A 26,903-nucleotide genomic window follows, 5' to 3' on the forward strand; every position below is an offset into this window, starting at 1 on the left:
CATTTTTCCTCTCCCACTCTCTTTTTGCGTGTTGGTCGAGTGGTGGGGAGCCTCTATAAATTACGCAGCACGCGGCACCATCGTCAGTTTATCCTCTGCTTAGCACGATAAGTTTAACCATGTTCCAGATTTTACCCTTCGTTGCTGCTGCGTCTTTGGCCATGCCAAAAGTTGCGCTTCCTGTGGAAATGTGGATCACCATCTTGAGGTAAGTGTTAATGTTAAAAATTTTGTTATTTGTATACTAATATTTTAATTTGTTACAGATTGTTGGATCCTACCTCTCTGCTAACTGCTATTCGGACCAATGGTTTTTGGAAGAGAATCAGTGTCAGCGATCCTGTTCTTAGAAGAACTATTCGTGCACAGATTTTCCTGGAACGTAAAAGAAGACAACAGGAAACTTTAAATCCTGGATTGTTGATGACGATTTCGAGAGAAAGACCGTCGAAAATTTTTGGCTCCGGAAATGGACAAAAAAGTGTTTCACGCCGACCTCTGTCTGAAGTACAACCTGTTCCTAGGGAATTCCAAAGAGAGAAGAAAGGACGACAAGGAGTGATCAGGACGAAAAAGTGTAGTGAAAGGACTAAACCTTATAAATCTGTTCGTTGTTAAGACATATTAATTTTAAATAAAAACTAAAAAACGTAATGATTTTTTTATTTGTTTTGGTTTGAGAAAATTTCTATTTTAAATAGGTCGGTGGGGTGCTTTGTATACATGTGTCTGCTGCTATAGTCTTGAATAAATAATCAGTCAAGATAGGAAGGTTTGAAAGTTTGTCAATAATTTTCAGTGAATTTTAAAGACTTTCTTAAAGATTTTATTGGGAAAAATTGCCCAAAAAATAAAGGCTTTTCAAAATAACGTACATATTAAAGGTAAAAGGAAGAGAAAAACCACTTCTGAAATGGTTTAAGAAAAAAAAAATAGTATTCCAATATCTGGACCCGCATTATTATGTAAAGCAGATATTTTCGCACGACTTTAAAAAAAAACAATGTTTGGAATTTTATTTATTATTAATTTATTTTAGGGCGCCCCTTTTCCGGTAAATCCGCATCTGTGTCTCAGATAACTGTGACAGAATGAATAAACTGTTTAGCCAGAATTAAGAAAAAGCCATAAAAATGGTCAGATGTTTATTGCCAATGAAACCCTCTTATTCTTTAAGGTAACTTCTAACAAAAGCTTTAAATTCAAAGGTGAAAAATGTTAAGGTGGCCAAATGTAAAAGATCAGACTTGCGGTTTTAGTCCTAGAAAATATGACCGGACGTCTAAGAAGAAATTGCTTATTTATTGTCCATTTAATACGACGTCCGGATATTTGACGGCCCTTGGATGTTGTTATAAGCGACATCTACTGTAATAGTTTATGTATTTAAGTTTATTTTACTCAAATTCCAGATCATTTATTTGCGAAATAATTATAATCCACAAAATGTAATTTCATTATACAGGAAACTCCATTTAAACAATTTTAATTTATTGGGGAATTAACCATTAAAAGTTAAAGTTAATTCTCTATTTGTATTATGTGGTTCCATTGTCAATTCAGTTTGAGACTTATAGTGTTCATAGGGCAAATATTTTTCACTTGTTAAGTTTCCATAAAATTGGGTTTTGCTGGACAATGCATGATTTGTTTTTTTTTTCTCAAATAGCAATTTATTTTGAACTAGCTTCTTAAAATTTGTGTTCAAGCAAAACACATTTTATTTTCATATTATTTTCCTACCTTTGCTTCCCCCACCTACTTACCGCTTTTGTTCATCCCCTCTCTCTCTCTCTCTCCATCCATGCGTGTCGGTTCAGTGGTGGGGAGCCTCTATAAATTACGCAGCACGCGGCACCATCGTCAGTTTATCCTCTGCTTAGCACGATAAGTTTAACCATGTTCCAGATTTTACCCTTCGTTGCTGCTGCGTCTTTGGCCATGCCAAAAATTGCGCTTCCTGTGGAAATGTGGATCACCATCCTGAGGTAAGTGTTAATTTTTTAAAATTTTGTTTTTTGATACTAATATTTTAATTTGTTACAGATTGTTGGATCCTACATCTCTGCTCACTGCTATTCGGACCAATGGTTTTTGGAAGAGGATCAGTGTCAGCGATCCGGTTCTTAGAAGAACTATTCGTGCACAGATTTTGTTGGAACGGAAAAGAAGACAACAGGAAACTTTAAATTCTGGATTGTTGATGACGATTTCGAGAGAAGGACCGTCGAAAATTTTTGGCTCCGGAAATGGACAAAAAAGTGTTTCACGGCGACCTCTGTCTGTTCCTAGGGAATTCCAAAGAGAGAAAGGACGACAAGGAGTGATCAGGACGAAAAAGTGTAGTGTAGTGTAGGACTAAACCTTATAAATCTGTTCGTTGTTAAGACTAGTTAATTTTAAATAAAAACTTTTAATATTTACTTTGGTTGTTTTTTTGATAGGTCGAATAAATAACAAAGAATGTAAGAAAGTAATAAGTTCGTTTATAAGATATTTTAAATACGTACTATTTTATTAAAATAATATATACTTTTTCGAATTTGCCGCTTTAATAGGTCCATTAAAGTACTCAATTTGAAGTCGTTTATAAGTATCTATAAAAGAACTCAAAGTAGGAAATTTTGTTTTTTAAGAATTGGCAGAACTAATTAGTCTGGCTGTCACCTGTTTCTTGTCAAGTTCTTGGTCAATTCGGATTTTACGATTCGTGTTTAATAAATTGCTGCGTGAATAAAAAATGTAACAACATAATTGAATTGTCCTTTGCGGCCAACAATAATTGTACCTAAATATACTATATATGAATACTGGCTGTGAGGTTAGGTTACGTTATGTCAAAATTCAGTGACTGAGAAACTCAATAAATGTCAAATTTTAAATTGAATTCGAAAATCAAGTAGCAGGTCGGGGTTACAAAACCATTACCAATCGTGTAAAACGAAAAGTCTTAGAATTGGAATATTTAAATTGTTTATTAAAAAAAGGGTGCAAACTCGAAAAAATAATATAAAGGACTTGTTTTATAATGGCATTGGTGCACTCGCCCCATACAAAACTCGCCTACGGCTCGTTTTGTACACCGGAAACTCGTGCACCAAATTGGCCATTATAAAACACGTTCTTTAATATACTATTATGCAGTCCGGTCATTTATTGGAAAATAAAAGCTAACGTCAATTCTTGAATTTGTTATGTGGTTCCATGGAAGATTAAGAGATTTATAGTTTCTACATAGAGATTATTTCTCACTTGTTATATTTTCAGAAAACTTGTTGACACTGGTCGTTGCAGGATTTTGAAAGAAGCCCAGTTCATTTTTGACATTTCTGACTTTGGAAATGAACACATAAGCACGACGGTTTCTGACTGTTGTACATCTTGTTTCTAGAGAGTTTTAAAAAGAGAAGAAAAGACGACAAGGAGTGATCAAGACAAAAAAGTGAAAGAGCAAATAAATTTTTATAATAAAATTAAGTTTTAATGTTTTCATTTTTTTATCAATAATAATTACCTCGGATGAGTTCCGATGTTTACAAAAAATAAATTTCCTTCTACTTCTGTGTTAACTAATGACGAGTATTCTAGATTTAATGTTGAAATATACACAGTTTTATCACATGTGGTTTTTACTTTCAGTGTGTCGTCAATTTGTTTTATTTCTTGTTTGAAGTTGTAAATTAAAGTGGTGTTTGTGTTTGCCGCATAACCCGATTGGTGGCAACTGGAATGAGCGAGACAATTTTTAATAAGAGCAAATAAATAGACTTTGTTGGAGTATTTAGTGTGGTTTAGACCCATTACTGCTGAAGCCATCCCAACATCGATCGTTCCTCAGTCTATGCAGCTGCAACGCGAAGTTTTATTTTTTTATTTTAATAGTTAGTGACACTGATTGTGAAAAGTTTTCTTTAAGAAAAGCGTCCGCTGTTTGTTCTAGTCCTTGCAATTGAGAAAATGAAATTGAAGAGGTAGCAAACGGGCCCGCTTTAAGTATGTAGATGGGTAATAGAAAATAATTATTTTGGGGCGGAGGGGTCGGATGCGTGATTGGAATTCCATTGCATCAACAGTTTAATACATGGTTATGATCGATATTAACGAGTATGCCATAGAATTAAATAATGGGCGTGTATGTATGTGGCGACCGTTAGATAAGCTACAACCACAATGTTTTGCCTTTAGCCATATGTTTATTCACTATCATGTGGTCTCCGTGGAATGCTTTTCATCTGAACTTAAGGCATAGTTCCCAAATGCCGCGCTCAGCGCGGAATGTCATATACTGTTCGAAGCTCAACTCCCTCCTGTGTCCTCTGTTTGCGTCCGCACTAAACTTTCCACTTACTCAAAAGTAGACTATCTCATCGGTCCATTGCCAACTCCATTCAATACCACCTAGATCCAATTGTAAAAGTGTATCCTTTAATTACAAATATTGCCATACTCAACGAGAACGAAAACTTTTCTTACCTGTCAAAGAATTTTACACAATTGATCCCGCGCCTGAATTTTAAATTGTTATTTTTATGTTATGCACAGAATATATAAAATGATAAGTAAATTAAAAATTCTTGTGGAACCATATTTTGTAATTATATCTAAAATTGGGTTTTTCAGGCGTGCAAAAAATTGCGCACATAGCAATTTTTGCAACAGAGACAGTTTAGCGGGTTCAGTCCGTTGCAGGAATTAAGCGTAAATTCGTAGAAAATCGATAAAATATTTATTAAGTTTGCTGTAGAATGAACAAGGCGACAAACAAGAGGGCCAGTATTAAAGTATTTTAGGCAATTAATTTGATTCTGCATTAAACGGTGTAGATGTCATTTTGAGATAAATCTCATGATAAATTACAAAATTCTGTTTTCTTGGCGTTCAGTAGAAATACGCAGATCCAAAGTTTGTTTATTTGAGCGAAATAAATTACATACTTTTGAACGGAACTGGAAGATCAGCTGCAAAAATTAGAACTTTGTTGAAATTAGTAGAATTTTGGTCGTTACGAGTGACTAAGTTTTAAGTCTTAAATAAATTACATGTTATCGTCTGCTTTGTAGTATATTGTCTGCCTTCGAGTCCACAATCTAAGTAAACAAACAGAATTAAGACTTTTGTTCACCTGTTATAAGCTGGTGAAAGCGGCTGAAACAGATCATTCTCGGTGTTTATTTCCCATCCTTTCTGCTCCTTCGACTTTTATTATTGCGATCTTTCCCAAATCAAAATATTTAAATTAGAATCTAACCTATAAATTGTTCATTTTTTCACAAATTAAAACGAATTTATACGCAGTAAAAACTGTAATTTCAGACAAGGAAGTATAAAAATTACAACATCGTAATCAAAATGAAAATGACCGATGTGAATGCCAGGCTAAGCCGTAAAAGCAACATCTTGATTACGCGATATTGCAAAGAAATATAATAAAAATTTAATGCCGGATTCTTAAACTTTTACCACTGAAAAATGGAAAACGAAACCGCGTGAGCTTCCATCGTAATTAATTCACTCTGCTAAAAGCAAACGTTAGACAGAAATGTTTTTTTATTACAAAAAGACGAGTGAAAACTGGGACAATTCAGAATTAATAATTTCTATAGAGAATGCGACTGCAGGAATGCGATTGTGCGCTTGTCACGAAGGGCCGAGAAATACAGCAGCAAACAAATGTATTTTATCTCTACACAATCGCCCTTCAAGTACTTCGGTGTATACGAAAATAAGTTTAAAATGTGCTGTAGGGTTCGAATAGAAATAAGAGGGAGCCGAAGTGCCATTTGCTAAATTTCAGCTTTAGCATTCTATAGCTTCTTGACGACCCTAGTAAAGGCTTATCGATGATGAATATAATGGAACTCTCAGAACTTTTACACGACCTCACTTAATAAAAGACTGAATCACAAATCGTTACTGACTTTTATCCACCAACATACGTACATTGAAAGGAATTAATTTTCTCCACAATAAACCGCTTTAATAATAATTAACAAAAGTTACTTGACAAAACTCATTTTTTAACAATAATAATAAAATACGTTAAACATTAAAGGTTTTTTCGCAGTATTTGCATCAAAGTTAACTTAAATATGAGTTCAGGGTAAACATTATTACAGTTGAAAACTTACAAATTGTAGTCTTAAAAAAAAAAATTAAATTTAAATTTTTATTTTTGAAATCGCAATTTATTTCAAATTTGTGATTCAAGCAAAACACATATTATCTTCATAGCTATAAAACAATCGTTTCTCCCACCGCTGCTGCCCCCACCATTTTATCGCATGTTTCTATCCACCACCTCTCCCCCTCTCTTTATGCGTGTTGGTCTAGTGGTGGGGAGCCTCTATAAATTACGCAGCACGCGGCACCATCGTCAGTTTATCCTCTGCTTTGCACGATAAGTTTAACCATGTTCCAGATTTTACCCTTCGTTGCTGCTGCGTCTTTGGCCATGCCAAAAGTTGCGCTTCCTGTGGAAATGTGGATCACCATCCTGAGGTAAGTGTTAATGTTAAAAATTTTGTTATTTGTATACTAATATTTTAATTTGTTACAGATTGTTGGATCCTACATCTCTGCTCACTGCTATTCGGACCAATGGTTTTTGGAAGAGAATTAGTGTCAGGGATCCGGTTCTTAGAAGAACTATTCGTGCACAGATTCTCCTGGAACGTGAAAGAAGACAACAGGAAACTTTAAATCCTGGATTGTTGATGACGATTTCGAGAGAAAAACCGTCAACAATTTTCGGCTCCAGAAATGGACAGAAAAGTGTTTCACGCCGACCTCTGTCTGAAGTACAACCTGTTCCTAGGGAATTCCAAAGAGAGAAGAAAGGACGACAAGGAGTGATCAGGACGAAAAAGTGTAGTGAAAGGACTAAACCTTATAAATCTGTTCGTTGTTAAGACATATTAATTTTAAATAAAAACTAAAAAAACGTAATGATTTTTTTAATTGTTTTGGTTTGAGGAAATTTCTATTTTAGAATAGAATAGGTCGGTGGGGTGCTTTGTATACATGTGTCTGCTGCTATAGTCTTGAATAAATAATCAGGTTTTTTTTATTTTTATCGATGATAACATAGAACATATCGAAAGAAAATTCTAAAGAATTTAAGAAAGTTAGGAAGATTTGAAAGTTAAAAATTTTCAGTGAATTTTAAAGATTTTATTGGGAAAAATTGCCCAAAATATAGAGGCTTTTCAAAATAACGTACGTATTAAAGGTGGTATAAGCCTTAAATTCAAGGGTGAAAAATGTTAAGGTGGCCAAATGTCAAAGATCAGACTTGCGGCTTTAGTTCTAGAAAATATGACCGGACGTCTAAGAAGAAATTGCTTATTTATTGTCCATTTAATACGACGTCCGGATATTTGACGGCTCTTGGATGTTGTTATAAGCGACTTCTACTGTAATAGTTTATATAATTAAGTTTATTTTACTGAAATTCCAGATCATTTATTTGCGAAATAACTATAATCCACAAAATGTAATTTCATTATACAGGAAACTCCATTTAAACAATTTTAATTTATTGGGGAATTAACCATTAAAAGCTAAAGTTAATTCTCCATTTGTATTATGTGGTTCCATTGTCGATTTAGTTTGAGACTTATAGTGTTTATAGGGCAAATATTTTTCACTTGTTAAGTTTCCATAAAATTGGGTTGTGCTGGACAATGCATGATTTGTTTTTTTTTCTTATAAAGCAATTTATTTTGAACTAGTTTCTTAAAATTTGTGTTTAAGCAAAACACATTTTATTTTCATATTATTTTCCCACCTCTCCTTCCCCCACCTACTTACCGCTTTTGTTCATCCCCTCTCTCTCTCTCTCCATCCATGCGTGTCGGTTCAGTGGTGGGGAGCCTCTATAAATTACGCAGCACGCGGCACCATCGTCAGTTTATCCTCTGCTTAGCACGATAAGTTTAACCATGTTCCAGATTTTACCCTTCGTTGCTGCTGCTTCTTTGGCTATGCCAAAAGTTGGGCTCCCTGTGGAAATGTGGATCACCATCCTGAGGTAAGTGTTTATTTTTAAAAATGTTATTATTTGTAATACTAATATTTTATTTTATTACAGATTGTTAGATCCTACATCTCTACTTGCTGCCATTCGCGCCAATGGTTTATGGAAAAGAATCAGTCTCAGCGATTCTGTTCTTAGAAGAACTATCCGTGCCCAAATTCTCCTGGAACGTAAAAGAAGACAACAGGAAACTTTAAATCCTGGATTGTTGATGACGATTTCGAGAGAAGGACCGTCGAAAATTTTTGGCTCCGGAAATGGACAAAAAAGTGTTTCACGCCGACCTCTGTCTGAAGTACAACCTGTTCCTGGGGAATTCCAAAGAGAACGGAAAGGACGACAAGGAGTAATCAGGACGAAAAAGTGTAGTGAAAGGACTAAACCTTATAAATCTGTTCGTTGTTAAGACATATTAATTTTAAATAAAAACTAAAAAAACGTAATGATTTTTTTTATTTGTCTTGGTTTAAGGAAATTTCTTTTTTAAATAGGTCGGTGGGGTGCTTTGTATGCATGTGTCTGCCGCTATAGTCTTGAATAAATAATCAGTTCTTTTTATTTTTATCGACGTCTAAAGAATTTAAGAAAGTTAGGAAAGTTTAAAAGTTTGTCAATAATTTCCAGTGAATTTTAAAGACTTTCTTAGAGAAACGTTCAGAAGTATTGATACACAATTTTAATCAACATTCAACCAGTAATAACGCAGATATATTTTCCTCTTTAATAAGATATGCCGTGGCTAATTTCCAGTAGAAAATTTGTCAGATGACCTGTTGCATTTTTCCGAGAAGTTACACGCTTCGGTGGATATTTAATTACGAGGTAGAAGATAACAAAGCATTTTTAGAAGTTTTCCATTTATATGCGATTTAATTTTACATTCTTTCAAGTTGATGTAACTGTTTTAAAGCAGGTTCGTTAAGTTCGATTTGGTAAATAAATTTTATGCAAGAAGTGGAGCGTTTTTTTAAGAGAGGGTTTATAGCGTCTTAATTGGAGTGCTGGTGGTGTTTGGTAAGCGATTTCTTGGCGACATATACAGCGATTAAGGCTGTGGAGTAAACAGAAGCAAGCTATCGTAGCATATTTCTGTGCTAGCAAATGGAGTTATCTTATGTCATCAACTACCTGCAAACAAAGATGATAAACAAAGCGGATCCGGATAATATACTCGTCATGATTTACGTGCGGAGTGCTTCCAACACTCTGCTATACATCATTATTATTTAATAGAAGAGTTAATTTTATAAGTGCAGCTGGATAAGTTTCACTGTTCTCCGGCAATTATTGAATACGGGAGAAAATTCTGCTCGCGAATAGTTCGTATTATTTATTACTGAATGAGCAGCTACTGGCTCTACTGTATCCAGAGTTAGTTCTGCTCACCCACTTTGACACGTTTTAAAGCCGCATCACGTAAATTTTGCATAATTTTAATATTATCACTGATCCTTGGTACATATTTCCCTATAGCAGCGTTTTACTTCCAAGGCTTCGGACATCGCTGGAATTTTATCTCACCTACAAACACCTTCTTTCTGAAACACATTGTCTCTGACTTAATTCCATATAAAACACAAAAGATGCACTTGCTGCAATTATACTGCACCAGAGGTAAACTTTTTATTGTTATTTCTGCAGCTAAGGAAGCTAAATCATTTAAGTGAGACGTTCTTTAAAGTAGGAAATTGTAATTTGTGTTAAATAGAAGATTTTCTCGAACTTTGTTGAATTTAGTTTCAAGTCTAAACCTAAACTTATTGGAGGCGGAATGTGCAACTTCAAAATAATTAAACAGCAAGCTCCAAGCATTATTGACTGACATCTAAATAGAACATATGCATCTAAAAATATATTGTTGCACTTTAATAGTTAACTTTACACTATGGTCTAACATACGCTGCTGCTTTTAGTATCGGAATGTATGTTTTATCTTCCGGAATGCTCCCATTTTGATTGCTGTTGTCTCTAACTTCATTACTAAAGGATAAAGTGGAAACACTAAACTTCATAAAGATCTAACTTCTACGGTGCGTTTCACTTATGAACTTTAACTATACGCCAACTTTGCTTTGGATATTAGCAAGGTTTAGCATATTATTCTCAAACGCGTAAATATTTCATAATATTTTAACGCTCGCTTTATCTCTATAACAACACTGAAATATTCGTTTGTATACTAATACTCATTCTAAAATCTAAATACATTTTTACGCATTGGATCTTTACTAAGCTATACAACTGACAAATTGTTTTTAGGCTTTACTTTACATTACACATAGGCATTTCATTAGCCGTAAATTTTAACTTTTTACTTCAGTCTGATTACTCAAATATTATCAAATTTTTTAAATTTAAATTTTTATATTTTTTAGTTGGCATTTTTTCAATTTTTATTTATTTCTTTTATGTTTCTCAGACTTAGATTCTTAATTTATTCATTTATTTCAAAATTGTTTTTTATACCTATAAAACAACCGTTTTCATCATCGGTCCTGCCCCCACCACCTTACCGCTTCTGTCTATCTTGTCCACTGTATCCCCCCTCTCTCTCGCGTGTAGGTCCAGTGGTGGGAAATCTCTATAAATTACGCAGCTCATGGCACTATCGTCAGTTTATCCTCTGCTTTGTGCACGATAAGTTTAACCATGTTCCAGATTTTACCCTTCGTTGTTGCTGCTTCTTTGGCTATGCCAAAAGTTGCGCTCCCTGTGGAAATGTGGATCACCATTCTGAGGTAAGTGTTTATTTTTTAAAATTTTGTTATTTGTATACTAATATTTTATTTTATTACAGATTATTAGATCCTACATCTCTACTCGCTGCCATTCGAGCCAATGGTTTATGGAAAAGAATCAGTCTCAGCGATCCTGTTCTTAGAAGAACTATCCGTGGCCAAATTCTCTTGGAACGTGAAAGAAGACAACAGGAAACTTTAAATCCTGGATTGTTGATGACGATTTCGAGAGAAGGACCGTCAAAAATTTTCGGCTCTAGAAATGGACAGAAAAGTGTTTCACGCCGACCTCTGTCTGAAGTACAACCTGTTCCTAGGGAGTTCCAGAGAGAGAAGAAAGAACGACAAGGAGTGATCAGGACGAAAAAGTGTAGTGAAAGGACTAAACCTTATAAATCTGTTCGTTGTTAAGACAAATTAATTTTAAATAAAAACTAAAAAAGATGATGATTTGTTTTTAATTATTTGTCGATATGGTCAGTTATTTTTAATCAAAGACTAAAAAATTTTAGAAACTTGCGACACCTGTTTGTTGCTAAACATTTTTTTAATACAATTTTAAAAGCATTGTACTATTTTATTATTATAAAAGATCGTAAGAGCTCAAAAAGGAAATAATTGACTCTGGGCTAAAAATTTTAATTTATGCATATTGTCGTCTAAATGAACGTCAACGGCTATGTCAATCGCGAAATTAATATCCACAGTAATGTAAGTTAATTAAACAAGAAACAGTAATTAACAATTTTAATTTATTGGAGAATTAAACCTTTAAAGGCTAAAGTTAATTCTCTCTTATTTGTATTATGTGGTTCTATTGATAATTAAGTCTGAGACTTATAGTTTCCGCACAGTGAATATTTCGCTTGTGTTCAAATTGAGTTGAACATTTGGTGATGCTGCAATGATAGCGGATGATTTGAAATTTCGAACGAATCTAAGGACATGAATAGTGTTTAGATAAAAAAAATCCTTGCTGAATGCAGTTGTAAACAGTGGCGTTAATTGTGAATTGTGGCTAAATGGAAAAGGAGTGTCGGCGCCACAATTTATGAACCAGCGTTTTGAGAGTTATTTGTTGAATAGTGTGAATGTTTGATAAAAAAATTACTCGTGTGAGAGAGTGATACACATAGCGAATTCAGCTAACAAACTGTGACTATTGACACCTAGTCAGCAGGTCCGAGGAAGTCAGTGGAATGGAAAGAAACTAAAGATTTTGATTTATTTGAGTGTAAGAGGAAGAAGCGATAACGCAATTTGATAACATGAGCAAAATTAGATGTTTCACTTCGAACTTTGTAAAGAATTAATAGGGAAGGAATGAATTAACATACCTTATTAAATACAAAGATAAGTTAGTGGAAGTTATCTTAGAGTGGTGGAAAGTTTTCGGGTTCTACCTCAAAGATACACGAACTAGGGACTTCTCAGAGTGCAATCTCCAAACCAACAATTCCGAGTCGAAGTACATTGCGTGGAAACATTGATGCTGACCGCTGAGCTCAGATTACAATAGTATTTCAATTGTTGCAAACGTGCATGGTTTATTCAGAGATTAACCAAAATTAGGGGATTTCCGAGTTAAATCGTCATCGAAACAAACTTATGGCAATCGAGTTCTCATCTGCTTCTTATATACATTTAACACATCAAAGAAATTGTCTTCTTTACGAGAAATCCGATTAGAAATAAAGAGTCACAGTTTAATTTTCCAAAGTGGAATCTAATTCTCAGTATCTTGACTTGACCCACTTAATACATTGCTTTTTACGAGAAAGCTACCAAAACCCTCGCTAACAAAACCCGTGATTTTAAACAGCAATTACCGATAAATACTACGACACGCATCGATGACAATATCAACGTTTCTTACTTCAGTCTTTTATAAGACTCCACGATGAGTGGATGGCTAATTTTACTCAACATTTATATCTTTTTGATCTCTTTAACGCAAACCCTCAATGAAACTAATTCCGTCCGCGCTTTTAAACGCTCTTTTAAAATCGGTAATCATGAAATTTTTAAAGTTGAGATATCCTTAGGCGATTCGAAGGTATTTAAAACAATTCGTTTCATTTCTTTTAAAAACAAACATAAAATAGTTTTCTGCACCAGGATGATGGCTTTTTCATGCGACAGTTTAGAGGAATGTCGGAAAACTACAAATGGGTAAGTTACGTTTTTCATTTAAATTACTTCCGCACTCTCGCGGAATTTCTGTTTGTCTTTCTACTATTCCGATTATCACATATATTCTCACCAACGTGTAATTGACTATTTATAATTTTATCCAAAAAAAAAAATGTTTTAGTTAGATTTTAGCAAAATAACATAAACTCACTTTTACAAAAGTAGCGCTGAGAAATCCTTTGCTACTTTGCCTATATCTTATGGACTAATGTATCGATTCTTCGTTGCGTCGCACATTTTATTATCACAAATACAACGCTATTAATGGCTCATCCGAATAATACATTTATTACAGCTATTCCATGATAACAGACAGGACATTAGGACAAAAATTATTTGTTAATTTTGCACCTTTTACGAATATATTTGTCATAATGAACAAAATAAAATATACAAATTTTTGTAAATCGAAAACATTTTTATAATTGACCCATGAAAGGTTTACATACTTCTGTCGGCAACAATAAAAAAAATTAAAATGATAACGGACGGGACACAATATAACCCTCTTTTATAATTAACCATTAACCATTAAAAACAGAACAAATATGAAACTTAACAGATTAGGTAATACGTTTGGATAATATTTATTTAGTATTAACAAGTTGAAAGCGAGGATTTTGCTTCTTTAGCACTAAGGAATATTATTTCCAGATTTTACAATTTTTTTCTGAGCACACAAAAACTCTACTTTCTTTCAAAGCTTTGGTCAATGATTGAGGACATTTATGAGGAAATATTACTTTTTTGTTTTGCTCTTTTTTTAGCTTCAGTCGGTACATTCTTTTACGTTAAGCTGCTTTTGTTTGTTTAATTTTATATAAAATCGAATTTTTGAGTAAAAAAAACTTCTTTCTTTAAGTTTGCTTTGGGCGCCCTTTTTAATGTACTGTCTAGTTTGATACGTTAGCGATAACGACTTTTTGCTTTACGAACTATTTTTTGTGTTCTACCTTTAAGTCCATACCTAGCTAACATAAATGAAAAAGGATGAGATATGTAAAATTCGTGAATTAAAAGTGTTGAAAAAAAAATAAAATTATGTTAACAGACGAGACAAATTTACAAAATTTAAATTATTTTCTTGTTATCATTTCATCTTTAAGTGATTAAAATTTTGAAAAAAAAACTATTACATCGGTCGACACAATTTTTGGGTCTGGCTTCTGAATGCCAAATTTTGTTTTTTTCTACGTTACCAACACAGGGAAAAAGATTTTTTTATTCAAAGTTTGCTTTTGTAAAACCAGAGCAATTTTTCGATTTTTTTGATTGAATTTTTATAAATTTATTATTATTAAGATTTTTTTTGCTGTCTTTTTAATTCAAGAATAATAGCATACAAATTCAAAATAATAAAAAATCAATTCCAAAAATAAATATTTAGTGATTTTCTTTTGCTTGTATGAGAATTAAGATGAATTAGGAATTATTTTGATAATTTTTCTGTATAATAGTAACAGTTATTGAATATTTAAGTTACAAAAATATTAATATGTTCTTAAGTATTTTTTAAGTAAACACAGGCCAAATAAGGTACCCAATGTTTATATTGATTCCGGATTAGAAAGTTAAAATAGGCTTCATAATCTTCCCAATGCTTTAAACTTGTTGCCAAAGAAATGTTTTGCTTTATACTTTAATAAATTTATCGCAAATAAAACAGAATGTATCAATATATTATTTACACTATCTTGACGCCATTTTCTAATTCAGTTATACCCAAAAACGAATTTTACAACAATGATAGGCAAGTAAACACTCACTACTCTGTAATATGCAATTTGCTACCGTTTTGATCAATGTACTGCTCGTAAAATCAATGAAAATTTTCAAAACTTATTTATTGATGTAAAACGCTTGGATTGGATATTTTAGTGTTTTTTGATGTCCAGCATCAGAATATATGCATTAGAACCTAGAAAAAATGTGTTATTTAAAGAAAATAGAACATGAAATTCTTTTAAAAGTAAAACTGTGCTAATATTTTTAACTTTTACGTGTTTTTGATAACGGATGGGATATAAATGGAATGGAAGTGTAAAACTAGCAAATTAAACTAGCATATTTACTTTTTGTGACAAATGTTGGCACAACTAATTAATAATAAATTAATACACTTCTTAATAAATAATATTACAATGTTTTGTCACTGTCAACGTCAAACAAATTAGCATACACTTAAATTTGAATAAATTTATTCCAAAAAATATTGGCCACATTTTACATATTTTAACGCAATTATCACACACAATGTTTGATATACCTATGTTAAAACATAAACCTTTAAGCACAATATCTATTACACATATTGTAAAATCATAATGTAGAAATTTATCGCCAAAGTAGTTTCCGTTATGAAATTTTGTAGCAACTAAATTTATAAGGAAATGTTTATAATTTGCCAACAAAAAAATTATGACTAGAAAACTTTAGTTAATCTATGCATACCAATTCTTTTGATAAATACAATTTACTTTCCCCGGTTGTGTTTCCTGTCAATAATGCTAAGAACAACGAAGAATAAATTGTTCGGAAACTGACAGTTTAGATGATAGTCGTCCGTGAACGGAAGACATAGATTTCTATAATGAACATAAGTTTAGAAATTAATAATATGTTTATTTTTAGGTGTTCACTATTTCAATATGTTCTTAAAAAAAAATTTTTTTTTCAAATTTGAGATGCAAATTGTTAGAATTTCGATGAACTCCTCGTAATGGAAAATGTTTTATTTATTATTACACGTAAACAAACGCACACATTTTTTATTCAAACTGTCAATAATCGTCAATGTGTTCGAGCCAGAATTACCTATTTCAATTGTTAATTTTTTTCCACAATGAACAAAACAATAATATACACTAACAAATGATGTTTATTTGAACATTTGTACAACATGGATTACTCATTGTTTGTAACAATAACAATACTCGAAACTAGATCCATTTTTTAGGCGCGGTTTTTTATTTTGTAAATAACGTGTCCTGAAAATTTCCCCAAAGCTAGTTACGATCCTTTTTATATTGGGTAAATCGGAATCGTCGATTTATAGATTTTTTTTGCTAAGAGACAATCAAACCATCTATCAAAACAATACAATCGTTGCCTGGGGAATGATCCAATTTTCGTAAAGAACGTCTTATAGACACACATCAACGGAGAATTCACCAAAAGTTCCAACTCCCTCTTTCACGTCACGCCGGATAACATCTTACCTACAAAAAGAACGACTAATTTTTGCTTCCTTGTCTTTATTGTGTAATTTATTAATTTTTCATTGGCCAGCTTCGTCAACTTTTCTAACTTCTGTTTTTGGTTGCATAAAAACGAGGGAAGTTTGATCCCAGGATCAAGACCGACTGAATAAAAACAATGTTAGCACATAGATCAGCTTTGCCCATAAAATACGCTTCTTGCGTCGTTTTTTGTGAAGCTCTTGTATAATCAAAGTCTAAAAATGTCACCAAAACATATAACACTGATATTGTCGTAAATTGTGCGGAGTACTTAAAAAGTAATTTATTGAAACTTTATCACGTTTTGATATAACATTGTGACACTGTTGCGTGTAAGTTATATTTTTAGAATGATATGAAAAATCCGTAATAGTCATAAAATAGTGTTTTTAACAAGCTGTTCTACAATAAACTTTAAAGCTTCATAAAATATAACAATTTCATTTGAGTTTACGATTTTTAGTGGAGATGCCCACGGTCACAAAATTCGGATATAATGTGCGCAATCATAAATACCGTAATTAATTGAACATTAGAACTGTAACACAAACTAGGAACTGACATTGTTGTTTTTAGTGTCATTCTTTCGTCAATGTGGTTTGAGTGTTTAGTTATAATTATCAAAGATACGCTTGTTTATATAACAAACTTTCTTTCCATAAAGTTTAGTTTTGAAGTTTCCGTTTTACTGTATTGTAACAATACAATTATACAACTGCAACAAGTTTGTATTGTGTAACAATTTTATCGATACATAGTTGTGAGAACTTTTTAAAGAAGGCTTACTGCGTTAAATTATTATTCTCTTAGTAGCAGTTATTGAATTTGCAACCGTCTTGACGTCGGCTTTTGTATTTTAATTTGGCGTCAAAGTAACGATATTAACTCAATAAGTATTGATTGCTGTTGAGTTTCACCTCTAATAAATTAAGTGAAATAACCGTTCTAAGATGAAATGAATACAATAAATCATGCATTAGCCTTTGTCTGCTTAAGCGGCGGAGTTTTGTTTGATATATTTGAATAACTTGTAGAATATCGCAGTGTTATAAACGAGTTGCTGAAGTAATAACACCTGGTGTGTATAATAAGAATGTCATTGCTAAGATACTTGCAGCAGCTCTTTTAAAACCTAATCTCAACTTTTATCGATTACCTCATATAAAACTTTGTAATTAATTGCAAGCTAGTCGGTTGCAACTAGGGAAACAGTTTCCATCTTTAAAGTTTTTAAAATCTAGATTTATTAGTTTAATAATTCAAACCGATATTTCATGACAAACACTGGTATAAAATCGAATTATTCAAATTGACTGGACGCAGCTAAAATTAGTTTAATTATTATTCAACTTGTGTCTAAACTAGCTATAAATTGCAATTTGGAACGCTTAATATAGGAATAATATGTTGTCAATTATTGGCCTCATTTACAATAGTAATGTGCATCGATCAAAATTAGATAACATTGCAACACGTGATGTTTGTCCAAAATACCAAACCAAACAATTTGTCAAATTGGAGTCTGTCGAAGAAATCACGTCTAGCTAGAACGGTCTTGGCTCAATTACCACCTAGTTAACCGACTTAATTAATTACTATTAAGGTAACTAGATCCAGTTTGTTGTTTGAAGTGTAGATATATTCAATGTCACGAAGTCACTGAGAGTAGAAAAGAAACCAAGATAATCTGAAGAGTAAAGCCGAAAAGCACAACAAACCTTCGGGACAATGACACTTTTAAAAGGGACAATGTACTCCACTTAATTATTCTTTTAATCATTCTCGCCTCAAAGATTTTCTTGTTCCGCACGATTCCGAGCTAAATAGCTTGATACACAATTTGCTAAAAATCACCAAAATCACTCCGGGGAAATTAAATTACCGCAATTAATACGCATCTTAGTTAAATGCCTAATTGTCAGAGTACACAAGCATTATTGTGCCAACACGCTCGGAGTTCTTTCAAACATTTAAAATAAGTCGCGTCGACAATTTGAACAGCATACATCGCAAAAAAAATAACACATCATAATTTTGTACTAATTCTGTGCTAATTTGTTTTGCAATTCTTGAATTCTGTGCTTTTATCGTTTTCAAGATATTTAAAAAGCAAAAATGATGCTCAAACTTGAACGCTGACTATCATATGTCATGAAAAATTAATCAAACTGGTCGAATAATTTTATGCTAGTTCTGTACTAATTTATGTTGCAATTTCTAATTTCTGTGCTTCTTTGATTTTCTAGTTATTTCAAAAACATACATATGTGCAGGAGCGTCATGAATCACAAAACAGATGGCGTAAATGCCATAATTTTGTGCTACAAATTTTAAATTCGGTGCTCTTTTTTTTCTCGATACAGAGTTAATCAGCTAAAATGACCAACGTGCGTCCTAGTAAAAAGCAACCCAACATACAGACATTAATGAATTCTAAATTCTAAAGATTATTTTCATGTCAAACTAAGTGTGCAAAAATCTAAAAAAAATTAATCTAAGCTGTTATTGATATTAATGAGAAAAACAGTAATTCTATTTGAAGCCTGCCATTCAATTGTCAATTTACCCAAAAATAGGGTTTCTTTGGATTTGGATTGTATGATGCCAAATCTAGATAATGTTCTAGTGCAAGTGGTTTTTTGCTACATTTGAAAATTAACAAAAAATTGTAAGTGCCAAATAAGCCGAACTAGCAAAAATCTGGGTAAAAATCAAATTATAGACCAAGGCACGTAGAAAAAAGCTCTTCAAAAGGGTTCAAGAAATAGCAGTTCTTCAAGTTTATTTTTTGGTATAACTCAAAAACGAAAAAAGCACAGTTTTTGAAGATTGCAGCGTCAATCAGTTTGATTAAATTTTATAACACATTATAATACTCAAGGTCAAGTTTAAGCATAATTTTTGTTTTTCAAATTTATAATCCGAATACGTAAAGAACACAGAATTCAGACGTATCATGCTCTCTTTGTGTTCATCATTTCGATATAAAAAAAATTGACAATTTGCGTATATTTATTACAAATATTTTAATTGTTATTAATATTTTACAGGCACACAAATGCTGTTACATACATATGTATTTTCCGCTTGATGTGTAGATTATGATCTAGATATTTTAACTGTATTGATTAATATTAATACTGTATTTGCTGATCAAATAGAGTTTAATCGTAATGGTTGAAATGGCGCAATAGGTTTAGAAACAAATATTTGATTTTATGAAATAAAAGTGTAATAGAGTGAAGAAAATGAGCCGTGTCGTAGAATTATTAGCCAGCAGTCTTTCTCGATTTCTGGTGACGGTTTGTTTGTGATTCATTGTTTCGTAAGAATATGAAGAAAACTGTCTCAGGGAAAAAACTTCTTGCTCGTTACTGGTCGAGTACACAAGCAATTAAGAATCAGTGAATTTGACAAGAATGGCTTGTCAGTGGCATGTTGCGCTGGCACGGACGTTTGAAAGCGCTCCAAACAACGCCCTACACTCTTTCTGGCAGTAGACTAACAGTTTATCTCATGCGTGCCAATTCATGAAAATATAAATAAGCTCACAACCGGTCAAATTGGCGGTTTATCGACATCTTCATATTGACGTTGGGAGACATTATGACACTAAGCCAGCTCGTATATGTTTTAGCGAGTAGTGAAAAGCGGCAGAAGAACAGGATTACTGCTGTATAGGCTGAGGATCCTTCCTTGATGTTTATAACGAAAGCCTGTCAGCGGCTGTTGGATGACGGGCTGCGATTTCTCACTGTCAGACCACCTTATCCAAATTGCGCTAGTCCACTACAATTCACGGCAGCTCTAAATGATGCCGCGTGACCGGAATGTGTTTGGGCATTTCGACTGCTGAGTTCTGCTCTCTCTAAATAACATTCATTACAATAATACGACACAAACGAACAATTTACTCCGAATCTCTTTGAAGATACACATTTTCTGAATATCTGACTTCATAATTGTCCTTTAAAATACATACCTACAAGCACACATGTAAATATACGTTATTAAAAGTCGCCATTGTTAGCTTCACCCTCGAGCATCAAATACAAAATTCCCACTCACTCACAGCCGCACTTATTTGGCTTATATCCGCTAAAAGGCGGTCTCCAAATTGATGAAAATTCTACTCCGCAATCAGACCCACCACACATTTTCAAGCTTTGCCTGAACAAAGCCCTTTACAAAATCATTTGTCATAATCTACTACGGATCTTTAACATATTACAAAGAGGAAAAGCAAATAATTGATTCAAACCTGATACTAAAACACAATTAATATCAACAGGCTTTTAATCATACTAGTCTGCTTCGCCACACAACAAAAATATTTTTTGTTTATTTATACAGAAACATTTGTTACTCTTCTCACGTACTGTTGAAATCTCCAAATTTTTGTAATTTTGATTTAACAATTATTATAAAAGCAATGTGTTCGTTTATTTAAAATTGTGTTTGATATAAACTGAAAACAAAAGTTTATATGTGCTCATAGAAGGGATATAAAATATATTTTGTGGATAAAGCAGGTAAGGTGCTTTGTTAAAATGAGATCATAAGGAAAATCGATATTACTAAGAAGTGCAGGTCTTTTTAAAGAATTTATGTAGGTTTTTGGCTTATAAGCTTCCGAGATTGAGATGAATCAGTTTGAGTAATTTTTTTTTGTGACGGAACGTGATGGATTTTTAGTGCAATATTGTATTGTGTATTCATTGCACAACTTGTGAAAAGATCGAATCAAGATTAGTTGTGGGTGGACAAGTTTAAAATAGTGATTTGAGCGAAAATAATAAATACGTGTAAAAGAAGGGTTGTTTTTGTAAGTAAATTAGGGCGCGCGGAGACTGGATTGGTGCCAGTAGAAGAGAGGTTTAATTTAGTTTATGGGTGAGTAAAAAGTTTCAGAATAATCCGCTTTGGCGGAGGTGCCTTAATATGGGTAAGAATGCTTTAAAGTTAGGTAGACGGCGGCGGGTTACTTGTAGCTATCACTTTTTTGAACGTCTGTAATAATTACAGTTGAGGCAGAAGAAAGAGAGAGGCGTTGGCCGTAATGCGGCGGAGAGGACTCAGAAGCTGGAAATCCTACTCTAGTCGTATTTGTCCGCTACGCCGAGTTTTCAATCAAGTTCACTTGATGCCCGTAACCAGGGGTGTAACACTTGCGATCTTCCGTTTTTGAGTGACACTTTTTCTCTTAAATAGAAAAAGACTTGCAGTGCTCGTATTGAAATCTAAACAGCAGAATGCTTTTGAAGTAAAGATTCTTGAGATACGATCGGAGCAAAATCCGACCGCGACAACAAAGGAAAGAGGGACACCCCTGGTAGACGTTCTCTGATCCCTTCGCTAGACGCGAAATCCCACAGTCCGCCAGTGCGCCGTATAATAAAATGATTACATCACTTCATTGAACAGTAACGATGGCTTTCAACCGCTGTTTGTGTCCGGTTCCGCCTAGATGCTAATTGCCTTTAATGACCGGCTTTTAATGCTAATTGCAAAATGAGTAGTTATAACCGCAAGTTGTACCTCGTTTCTTAATTCAATCACCATTATTCTGAATAACTAACTAGTTTAGAGAGCACGACGCGATGACGAACTACTCCAACCGAGAGCGGTGATTCTAACAGCGATAGCATCGGCTATTGCCGACATAGAACGCAGGGCACAAATTGGCAAGCAAAGGGCATTGTAAAGTTTTGGTTTGGGTTAATGAGAATATGCTATTAAGTTGGATAATTGCTCGGCGATATTGATCTGATGAGTTAGTGGTGTGGCGGCCGATAGGCTGACAGGAACTGCTATTAATAACAAAGGAGTTATTGGATCTGTACATTAGCCGTAATAGAGTAGCATCAGAACCTTGCGCAATGAAATCCTTTCGAATTTATCTGCCGATTTCAGCTTTTATTGCTTCTTTCAAGGAGGGGAAACACGCGACCGTCACTGACTTCACCATTTCCTATCTTGCTGTTGTGCTCACAACACGCGATATGGCCTCACTTTCGCGCCTATACCAAGTCAATTTTCTATATATGAGTGGCGAAATGCTCCATCGGACCGCTTAGAACACACCAAACATCTAATCGATACTTTTTCCTTATTCACCTTTCATTATCCAAAAGCGAAATTTGCTATTCAGACACTTGATAAAACAATCAAATTTCTATTATTGCGACTGCTTAAGTAGCTGCTTAATGTACCCTGAAATAATTCTACGCTTAATGAACCTTATCACAAATTCTTTATCCGCTTATTACATAGTAATTTTCGTTTTTTAAAAGAAATCGGGACCGTATGATAGTATTTATAAATACATTTTCGAAATTTTTCTTTCTATGACATCTCTCGTTTATTTCACGACCATACAAAATTTTTCAAAATTTTTGAGTATGTCATATTTTACATTCTTCGCAAAGATAATACAGTGCAACCTCGATAGTCCGAACTAGTTAAAACCGAAGCAATCCGGTTTATCAAAACGTCCGTATAACCGAATAATATTACTACCTAGTCTGGTCATAAGTTTTGTCCCAACATTTTATTATTTTTTTAACATCTAAGTAAGCGTTGAAAACAAATGAAGTTATGTCATTTAATTTCCTGTCATTGCTGAATACAAAAGTATCAATAGTTTTCTGATTGATTGTTGAATAAAGATGAATTGGGATAAAAAAGAAGATTGTGTTTCCGTCATTGCGTTACACAGGTGTGGGCACTCTGCACCAGCGATGTTCAAATTACTGAAAAATTTGAAAATCACCCAGAAATTTGTTTATAGCACCATCAAGCGTTACAATGAAGTCTCCTCTACTGCTGACAAGCCACGCTCGGGTCGACCTCGAACTACTCGAACACCAGCAGTCATAAAAACTGTTGGAGCTCGTATTCACTGAAATCCAAAACGAAAGCAGAAGTTGATGGCTATGCTAATCGAACTCAGTCAAATCAAATTAAGTTTGACACATCACAAACCCGTGATAGTTACCTTTGAAACAATAGCATGTCATGTAGTAACATTTTGCCATTGAACAATCTCGTTTTAGTTGTGTAAAAAGTGTCTTTAATGCATTTTAAACGCCTATTCATTCATAACGTGTTTTAATAAAACACAAATAATTAAATTAAGCCTCCTGACCCCCTCTTGATTCTACGCTCACTAAATTTTATAGCGCATCCACCATTTTTCGTAGTAAATTGTCAGAGATGAGTAAACTGTTTATGGTTGTATGTGAAAAATCGTCTCTAGATTAAATCTTAAAATTGTATGTGTGTTGTTCCATCGTATGAAAAAGAGTATCGAGTTAGTGCGAACAAACAAATCGGATCGAATCGATACTTTTTGCTTGTCAAATCTGTTCAGTAATGTGCTTTATTAGATCAGCTAGCTGAAAACGGTGCATTCCAAACTAGATTCAGGAACAGGAACGGCTAAACAAATATACTCCGTTTCCCAAGAACAAAAATGCGATAAAATACATGTAACCGACCAAAATCTCCGCTATCAGCGTTACTGACTGTCGGGAATATATCATGTACACTTCACGCGCACATGTAAAGTGATATAGAATTGAAAGTTGCAAAAAGCTTACTCATAACAAATGAAGCATTTTCCAACTGATATTTGAAATAAAACTATAAATCTCAGTGAAAGATTTCTGTGCTCTAAAATAGCCGACTAGAATTCTTGATGGGGACGAAAGTAGTTTTCAAACTGCAATTGCCGTTTATATTTTCATTATAGATCTGTAATAATTTCGCTCCCTCGATAGTGTATCGTGCTGCAGGTGCTTGTTTCGAACTTAATTAAACTGCGTGCATTTTTCACTTAGAATGACAAGCAATTTTTCTTATCTGAATTTTCCATTTGGTTTGATTTTCGGAAAAATAGGAAGCTAGATAATTTGAGGAATAAACAAATACTATATATATGCAAAACAGCAAAACAGCAAAACAGATTTCTACGTGCTCTGGTGTTATTTTCCGAGTAATGAGCCACTGTACTTAACAGACAACCGGGAAGCCCGAACGGTGATTGATGAAGTCCGTAAATGTAGACTTGGAATTGTCGGTTGAATGGCGGAGACCTCTCGAGACTCGGTCCATTGCTCTGATACTGGAATATACAAGATTTACGTATGCATATTAACTTGTTCACACTTTTGATGGCTAATATTTGCTGTGCAAATTTTGTTTGCTGTGGATACAAGGACGAAGGAAGCTCTGATCCGTTTAATACATCAATCAAGACCAGTCATACATTATAAACGCAGTGAATATTGGACACGTCCGCCAAGGCTCAAATACCCTAACTTTTTAGTTGTACTCGGCACTTATAATAACGGTCAGATAAATCATTTGCCAAACGGAACCCCATTCCATAAATCCGCACATCACGCAGTCGATAAACATCACGATATAATAGAGTTCAACTCAAAAAAGGGGGAAGAATAACGTACGAATCGAGGGGTAATAATTTTATTTTCTGTGGCGAGTTGGCGTCAGTGCGGATATGAAAGTAGCCTGCGGCTTTCCCCGAATTTGACTGACCCATTCTACGCTTCAGTTCGATGTTCTGTCTAATGAAGATTTTATTTTTTATTTCTACTTGGGATACTTTCATTTGATGCAGCTATGACATAACCCGACCGCATACTAGAGAGTTTCTATTTAGTTTACACGACTGCCTAAAGGCTGTATGGGTCGCTTTGTCTCCGTTTACTTCTCCTGATATTTAACTTGATACCGCAAACCTACCGCCAAACCGCAAACAGTATTTGGAAACAGTAACCATTTAAAATATTCTATTCTAGTAGTCATTCCGGCTTCTTTTCAGCGTTCGCGCCGGGGGGCGAAAACTAACGCGTTGGGATACAGTTGGAGTCATTATAATCATTTTATGGGACTATTTCAAGTATTTTTCATCAAGAATATCTAGATGAACAGCTAACTGAAAGAAGCAACAGGAGCCGCGGGTCGAGAGGGGTCAGATGTTGGCGCACGCCTGCTACCAACAGCACGCGACTGTGCGGCGGGTTACAGCCACATTTGCAGGCAAGCTCCCCAAGAGCAAACCTGTGCCTACAGTGCCAAAGCTTTCGGTGAATTGTGTTGTGCTTTTAGGTAAGCTCTTATCTCGCTTCAACCAGCTGTATTCTTTAACGCGCTATTATTCTCCCACATAGCGTGTACATTTCATTTTAGCACACGCAACATAAAGTTCTCCAAAGTGCAAGTTATGGTCCAAATCTACTTACGCTCTGTTTCGAATAAATTAGATGTTTTTTTTCCGGGATTAGCTACGAAAAATATGGAGAGATTCCTCTGCCAAAAGCATGATATTCTAAAACCGTAAACAGAATTTATTTTTTAAAAGTGCGCATATGAACATTAGTTTCCCGCAAACAAAAGGAAACGAGCAGGAATAATTACCGCCAACAAAAGAACCCTCAAATAAATCGCATATTGCATAGTTTGCATTTATCTGCATTGTTTGAGTTATTTCTGGCCGGATCGCAGGCATTCTTTTTTTTCCGATATCGAGTTGCAGTTTCAAAGTTTAGTGTGATAGTGGCACGATAATATTGTGCGATGTTTATAGGTGAATGTGCGAGACATATTTGTGCTTTTGTACTTAATACCACAAAAATGCAATCTCGTTGGGGGCCAACACGAAACATTTGTCGAATTAAGCGTTTTCTACATTCTTGATTCAGCGAACCGGAAATTCCATATGCACATTCCATCATCACTGGGAAGTCTTCAACTCGCGATTAATGCGGGTTTTTAATTGTTCGCAAGTCTGTACATGATTTTCTAAAACAAAGCGGCCATCATTCAAGCTCGGAGTGTGATATTTCTTTTTGTTATTTGCGATACGCGCTACTAGTACATAATTGGATATGCATTAAAATGATAGTGAAGAAATTTGCGACGGAGAATACAAATATCGATCTGTTACTTTACTAATAATTTGATGATATACTCGGGCGTATTTATTTATTAAATTAGGTTCTAGTTTATGTAAACTCAATCTGGGTAGTAATTTGTTTTGAAAGTTTTAAGTGTCGTTATTCAGTTGCGCGATTTTAGAATTCCCAAAGTGTGTTGTTTTTGCTCGACAATAAGGAAGGCTATTTTCTTCGAATGTCGTATCCGTATTAAATGCGGGCTACCCGGGCGCTATAGGGCACAACTGGCTGCCAAAGCGTACTTTTATTAGGCTATTAATAAATTATAGCAACAGGCGGAGCAAGCCAGGAAGCCTATTGTTCATACATTAACTCAAGTAGCATCTTGGCTTGACGTAATAATGAGATTCAGGCTGATATGGCAATAGGATTTAGCTAAATAGAGGTGATCAATCACCGCACGGCGTGTCACTGCATTGACTGTGGGATAGCGAACGGTGCGGTTCAGCACCTGAGCCTCGTACCGCGTTCACCGCATGAATATGCATGCGCCGGCCACACACACATGCTGGTGATGTATCACCTACAAGCCCACGTCACTTCCTGCCCACTATAATCAATTACTTGCGTAGATGAACATGTTACTTCGGCAACATGTATGAAAAGCTGCCATAAACACCGACGTCAAATGCAGCCAACTCCAGCGGCGACAAAACGCGAGCCGAACGCGTCGAGAGGTGGCTGTTGACAATCGGATCCGATGCTCGATGACTTGCTC

General features: G+C 34.3%; 6 protein-coding genes across 6 annotated transcripts in view; all 6 read left to right on the forward strand.

Annotated features, from left to right (window-relative positions):
* The first annotated feature begins 117 nt into the window (after positions 1-117).
* LOC148167283 (uncharacterized) lies at positions 118-618 on the forward strand. Its single transcript, XM_088046896.1, has 2 exons — positions 118-208; positions 267-618. The coding sequence occupies exons 1-2, from the start codon at positions 120-122 to the stop codon at positions 616-618; spliced, it is 441 nt and encodes a 146-aa protein (XP_087903022.1). The 5' UTR covers positions 118-119.
* Positions 619-1,899: 1,281 nt separating this feature from the next.
* LOC148167284 (uncharacterized) lies at positions 1,900-2,356 on the forward strand. Its single transcript, XM_088046897.1, has 2 exons — positions 1,900-1,988; positions 2,047-2,356. Exons 1-2 carry the CDS (start codon positions 1,900-1,902, stop codon positions 2,354-2,356), a joined length of 399 nt encoding a protein of 132 aa, XP_087903023.1.
* Positions 2,357-6,407: 4,051 nt separating this feature from the next.
* Positions 6,408-6,908, forward strand: LOC148167285 (uncharacterized). The gene is made up of 2 exons (XM_088046899.1): positions 6,408-6,498; positions 6,557-6,908. Exons 1-2 carry the CDS (start codon positions 6,410-6,412, stop codon positions 6,906-6,908), a joined length of 441 nt encoding a protein of 146 aa, XP_087903025.1. The 5' UTR covers positions 6,408-6,409.
* Positions 6,909-7,940: 1,032 nt separating this feature from the next.
* On the forward strand, positions 7,941-8,441 carry LOC148167286 (uncharacterized). The gene is made up of 2 exons (XM_088046900.1): positions 7,941-8,029; positions 8,090-8,441. The coding sequence occupies exons 1-2, from the start codon at positions 7,941-7,943 to the stop codon at positions 8,439-8,441; spliced, it is 441 nt and encodes a 146-aa protein (XP_087903026.1).
* A 2,243-nt stretch (positions 8,442-10,684) lies between these two features.
* LOC148167287 (uncharacterized) lies at positions 10,685-11,184 on the forward strand. The gene is made up of 2 exons (XM_088046901.1): positions 10,685-10,773; positions 10,833-11,184. The coding sequence occupies exons 1-2, from the start codon at positions 10,685-10,687 to the stop codon at positions 11,182-11,184; spliced, it is 441 nt and encodes a 146-aa protein (XP_087903027.1).
* Positions 11,185-11,436: 252 nt separating this feature from the next.
* Positions 11,437-26,903, forward strand: part of LOC148167288 (lachesin-like) — a 37,572-nt gene continuing 22,105 nt past the window's right edge. The window contains exon 1 of the mRNA XM_088046902.1: positions 11,437-11,484. Within this exon, the coding sequence (XP_087903028.1) occupies positions 11,437-11,484 (48 nt within the window). The remainder of the gene's footprint in view (positions 11,485-26,903) is intronic.

Source organism: Gnatocerus cornutus, chromosome 10 (genome assembly GCF_029298725.1).
Source record: "Gnatocerus cornutus isolate USDA-ARS CGAHR chromosome 10, icGnaCorn1.1, whole genome shotgun sequence".
Taxonomy (NCBI): domain Eukaryota; kingdom Metazoa; phylum Arthropoda; class Insecta; order Coleoptera; family Tenebrionidae; genus Gnatocerus; species Gnatocerus cornutus.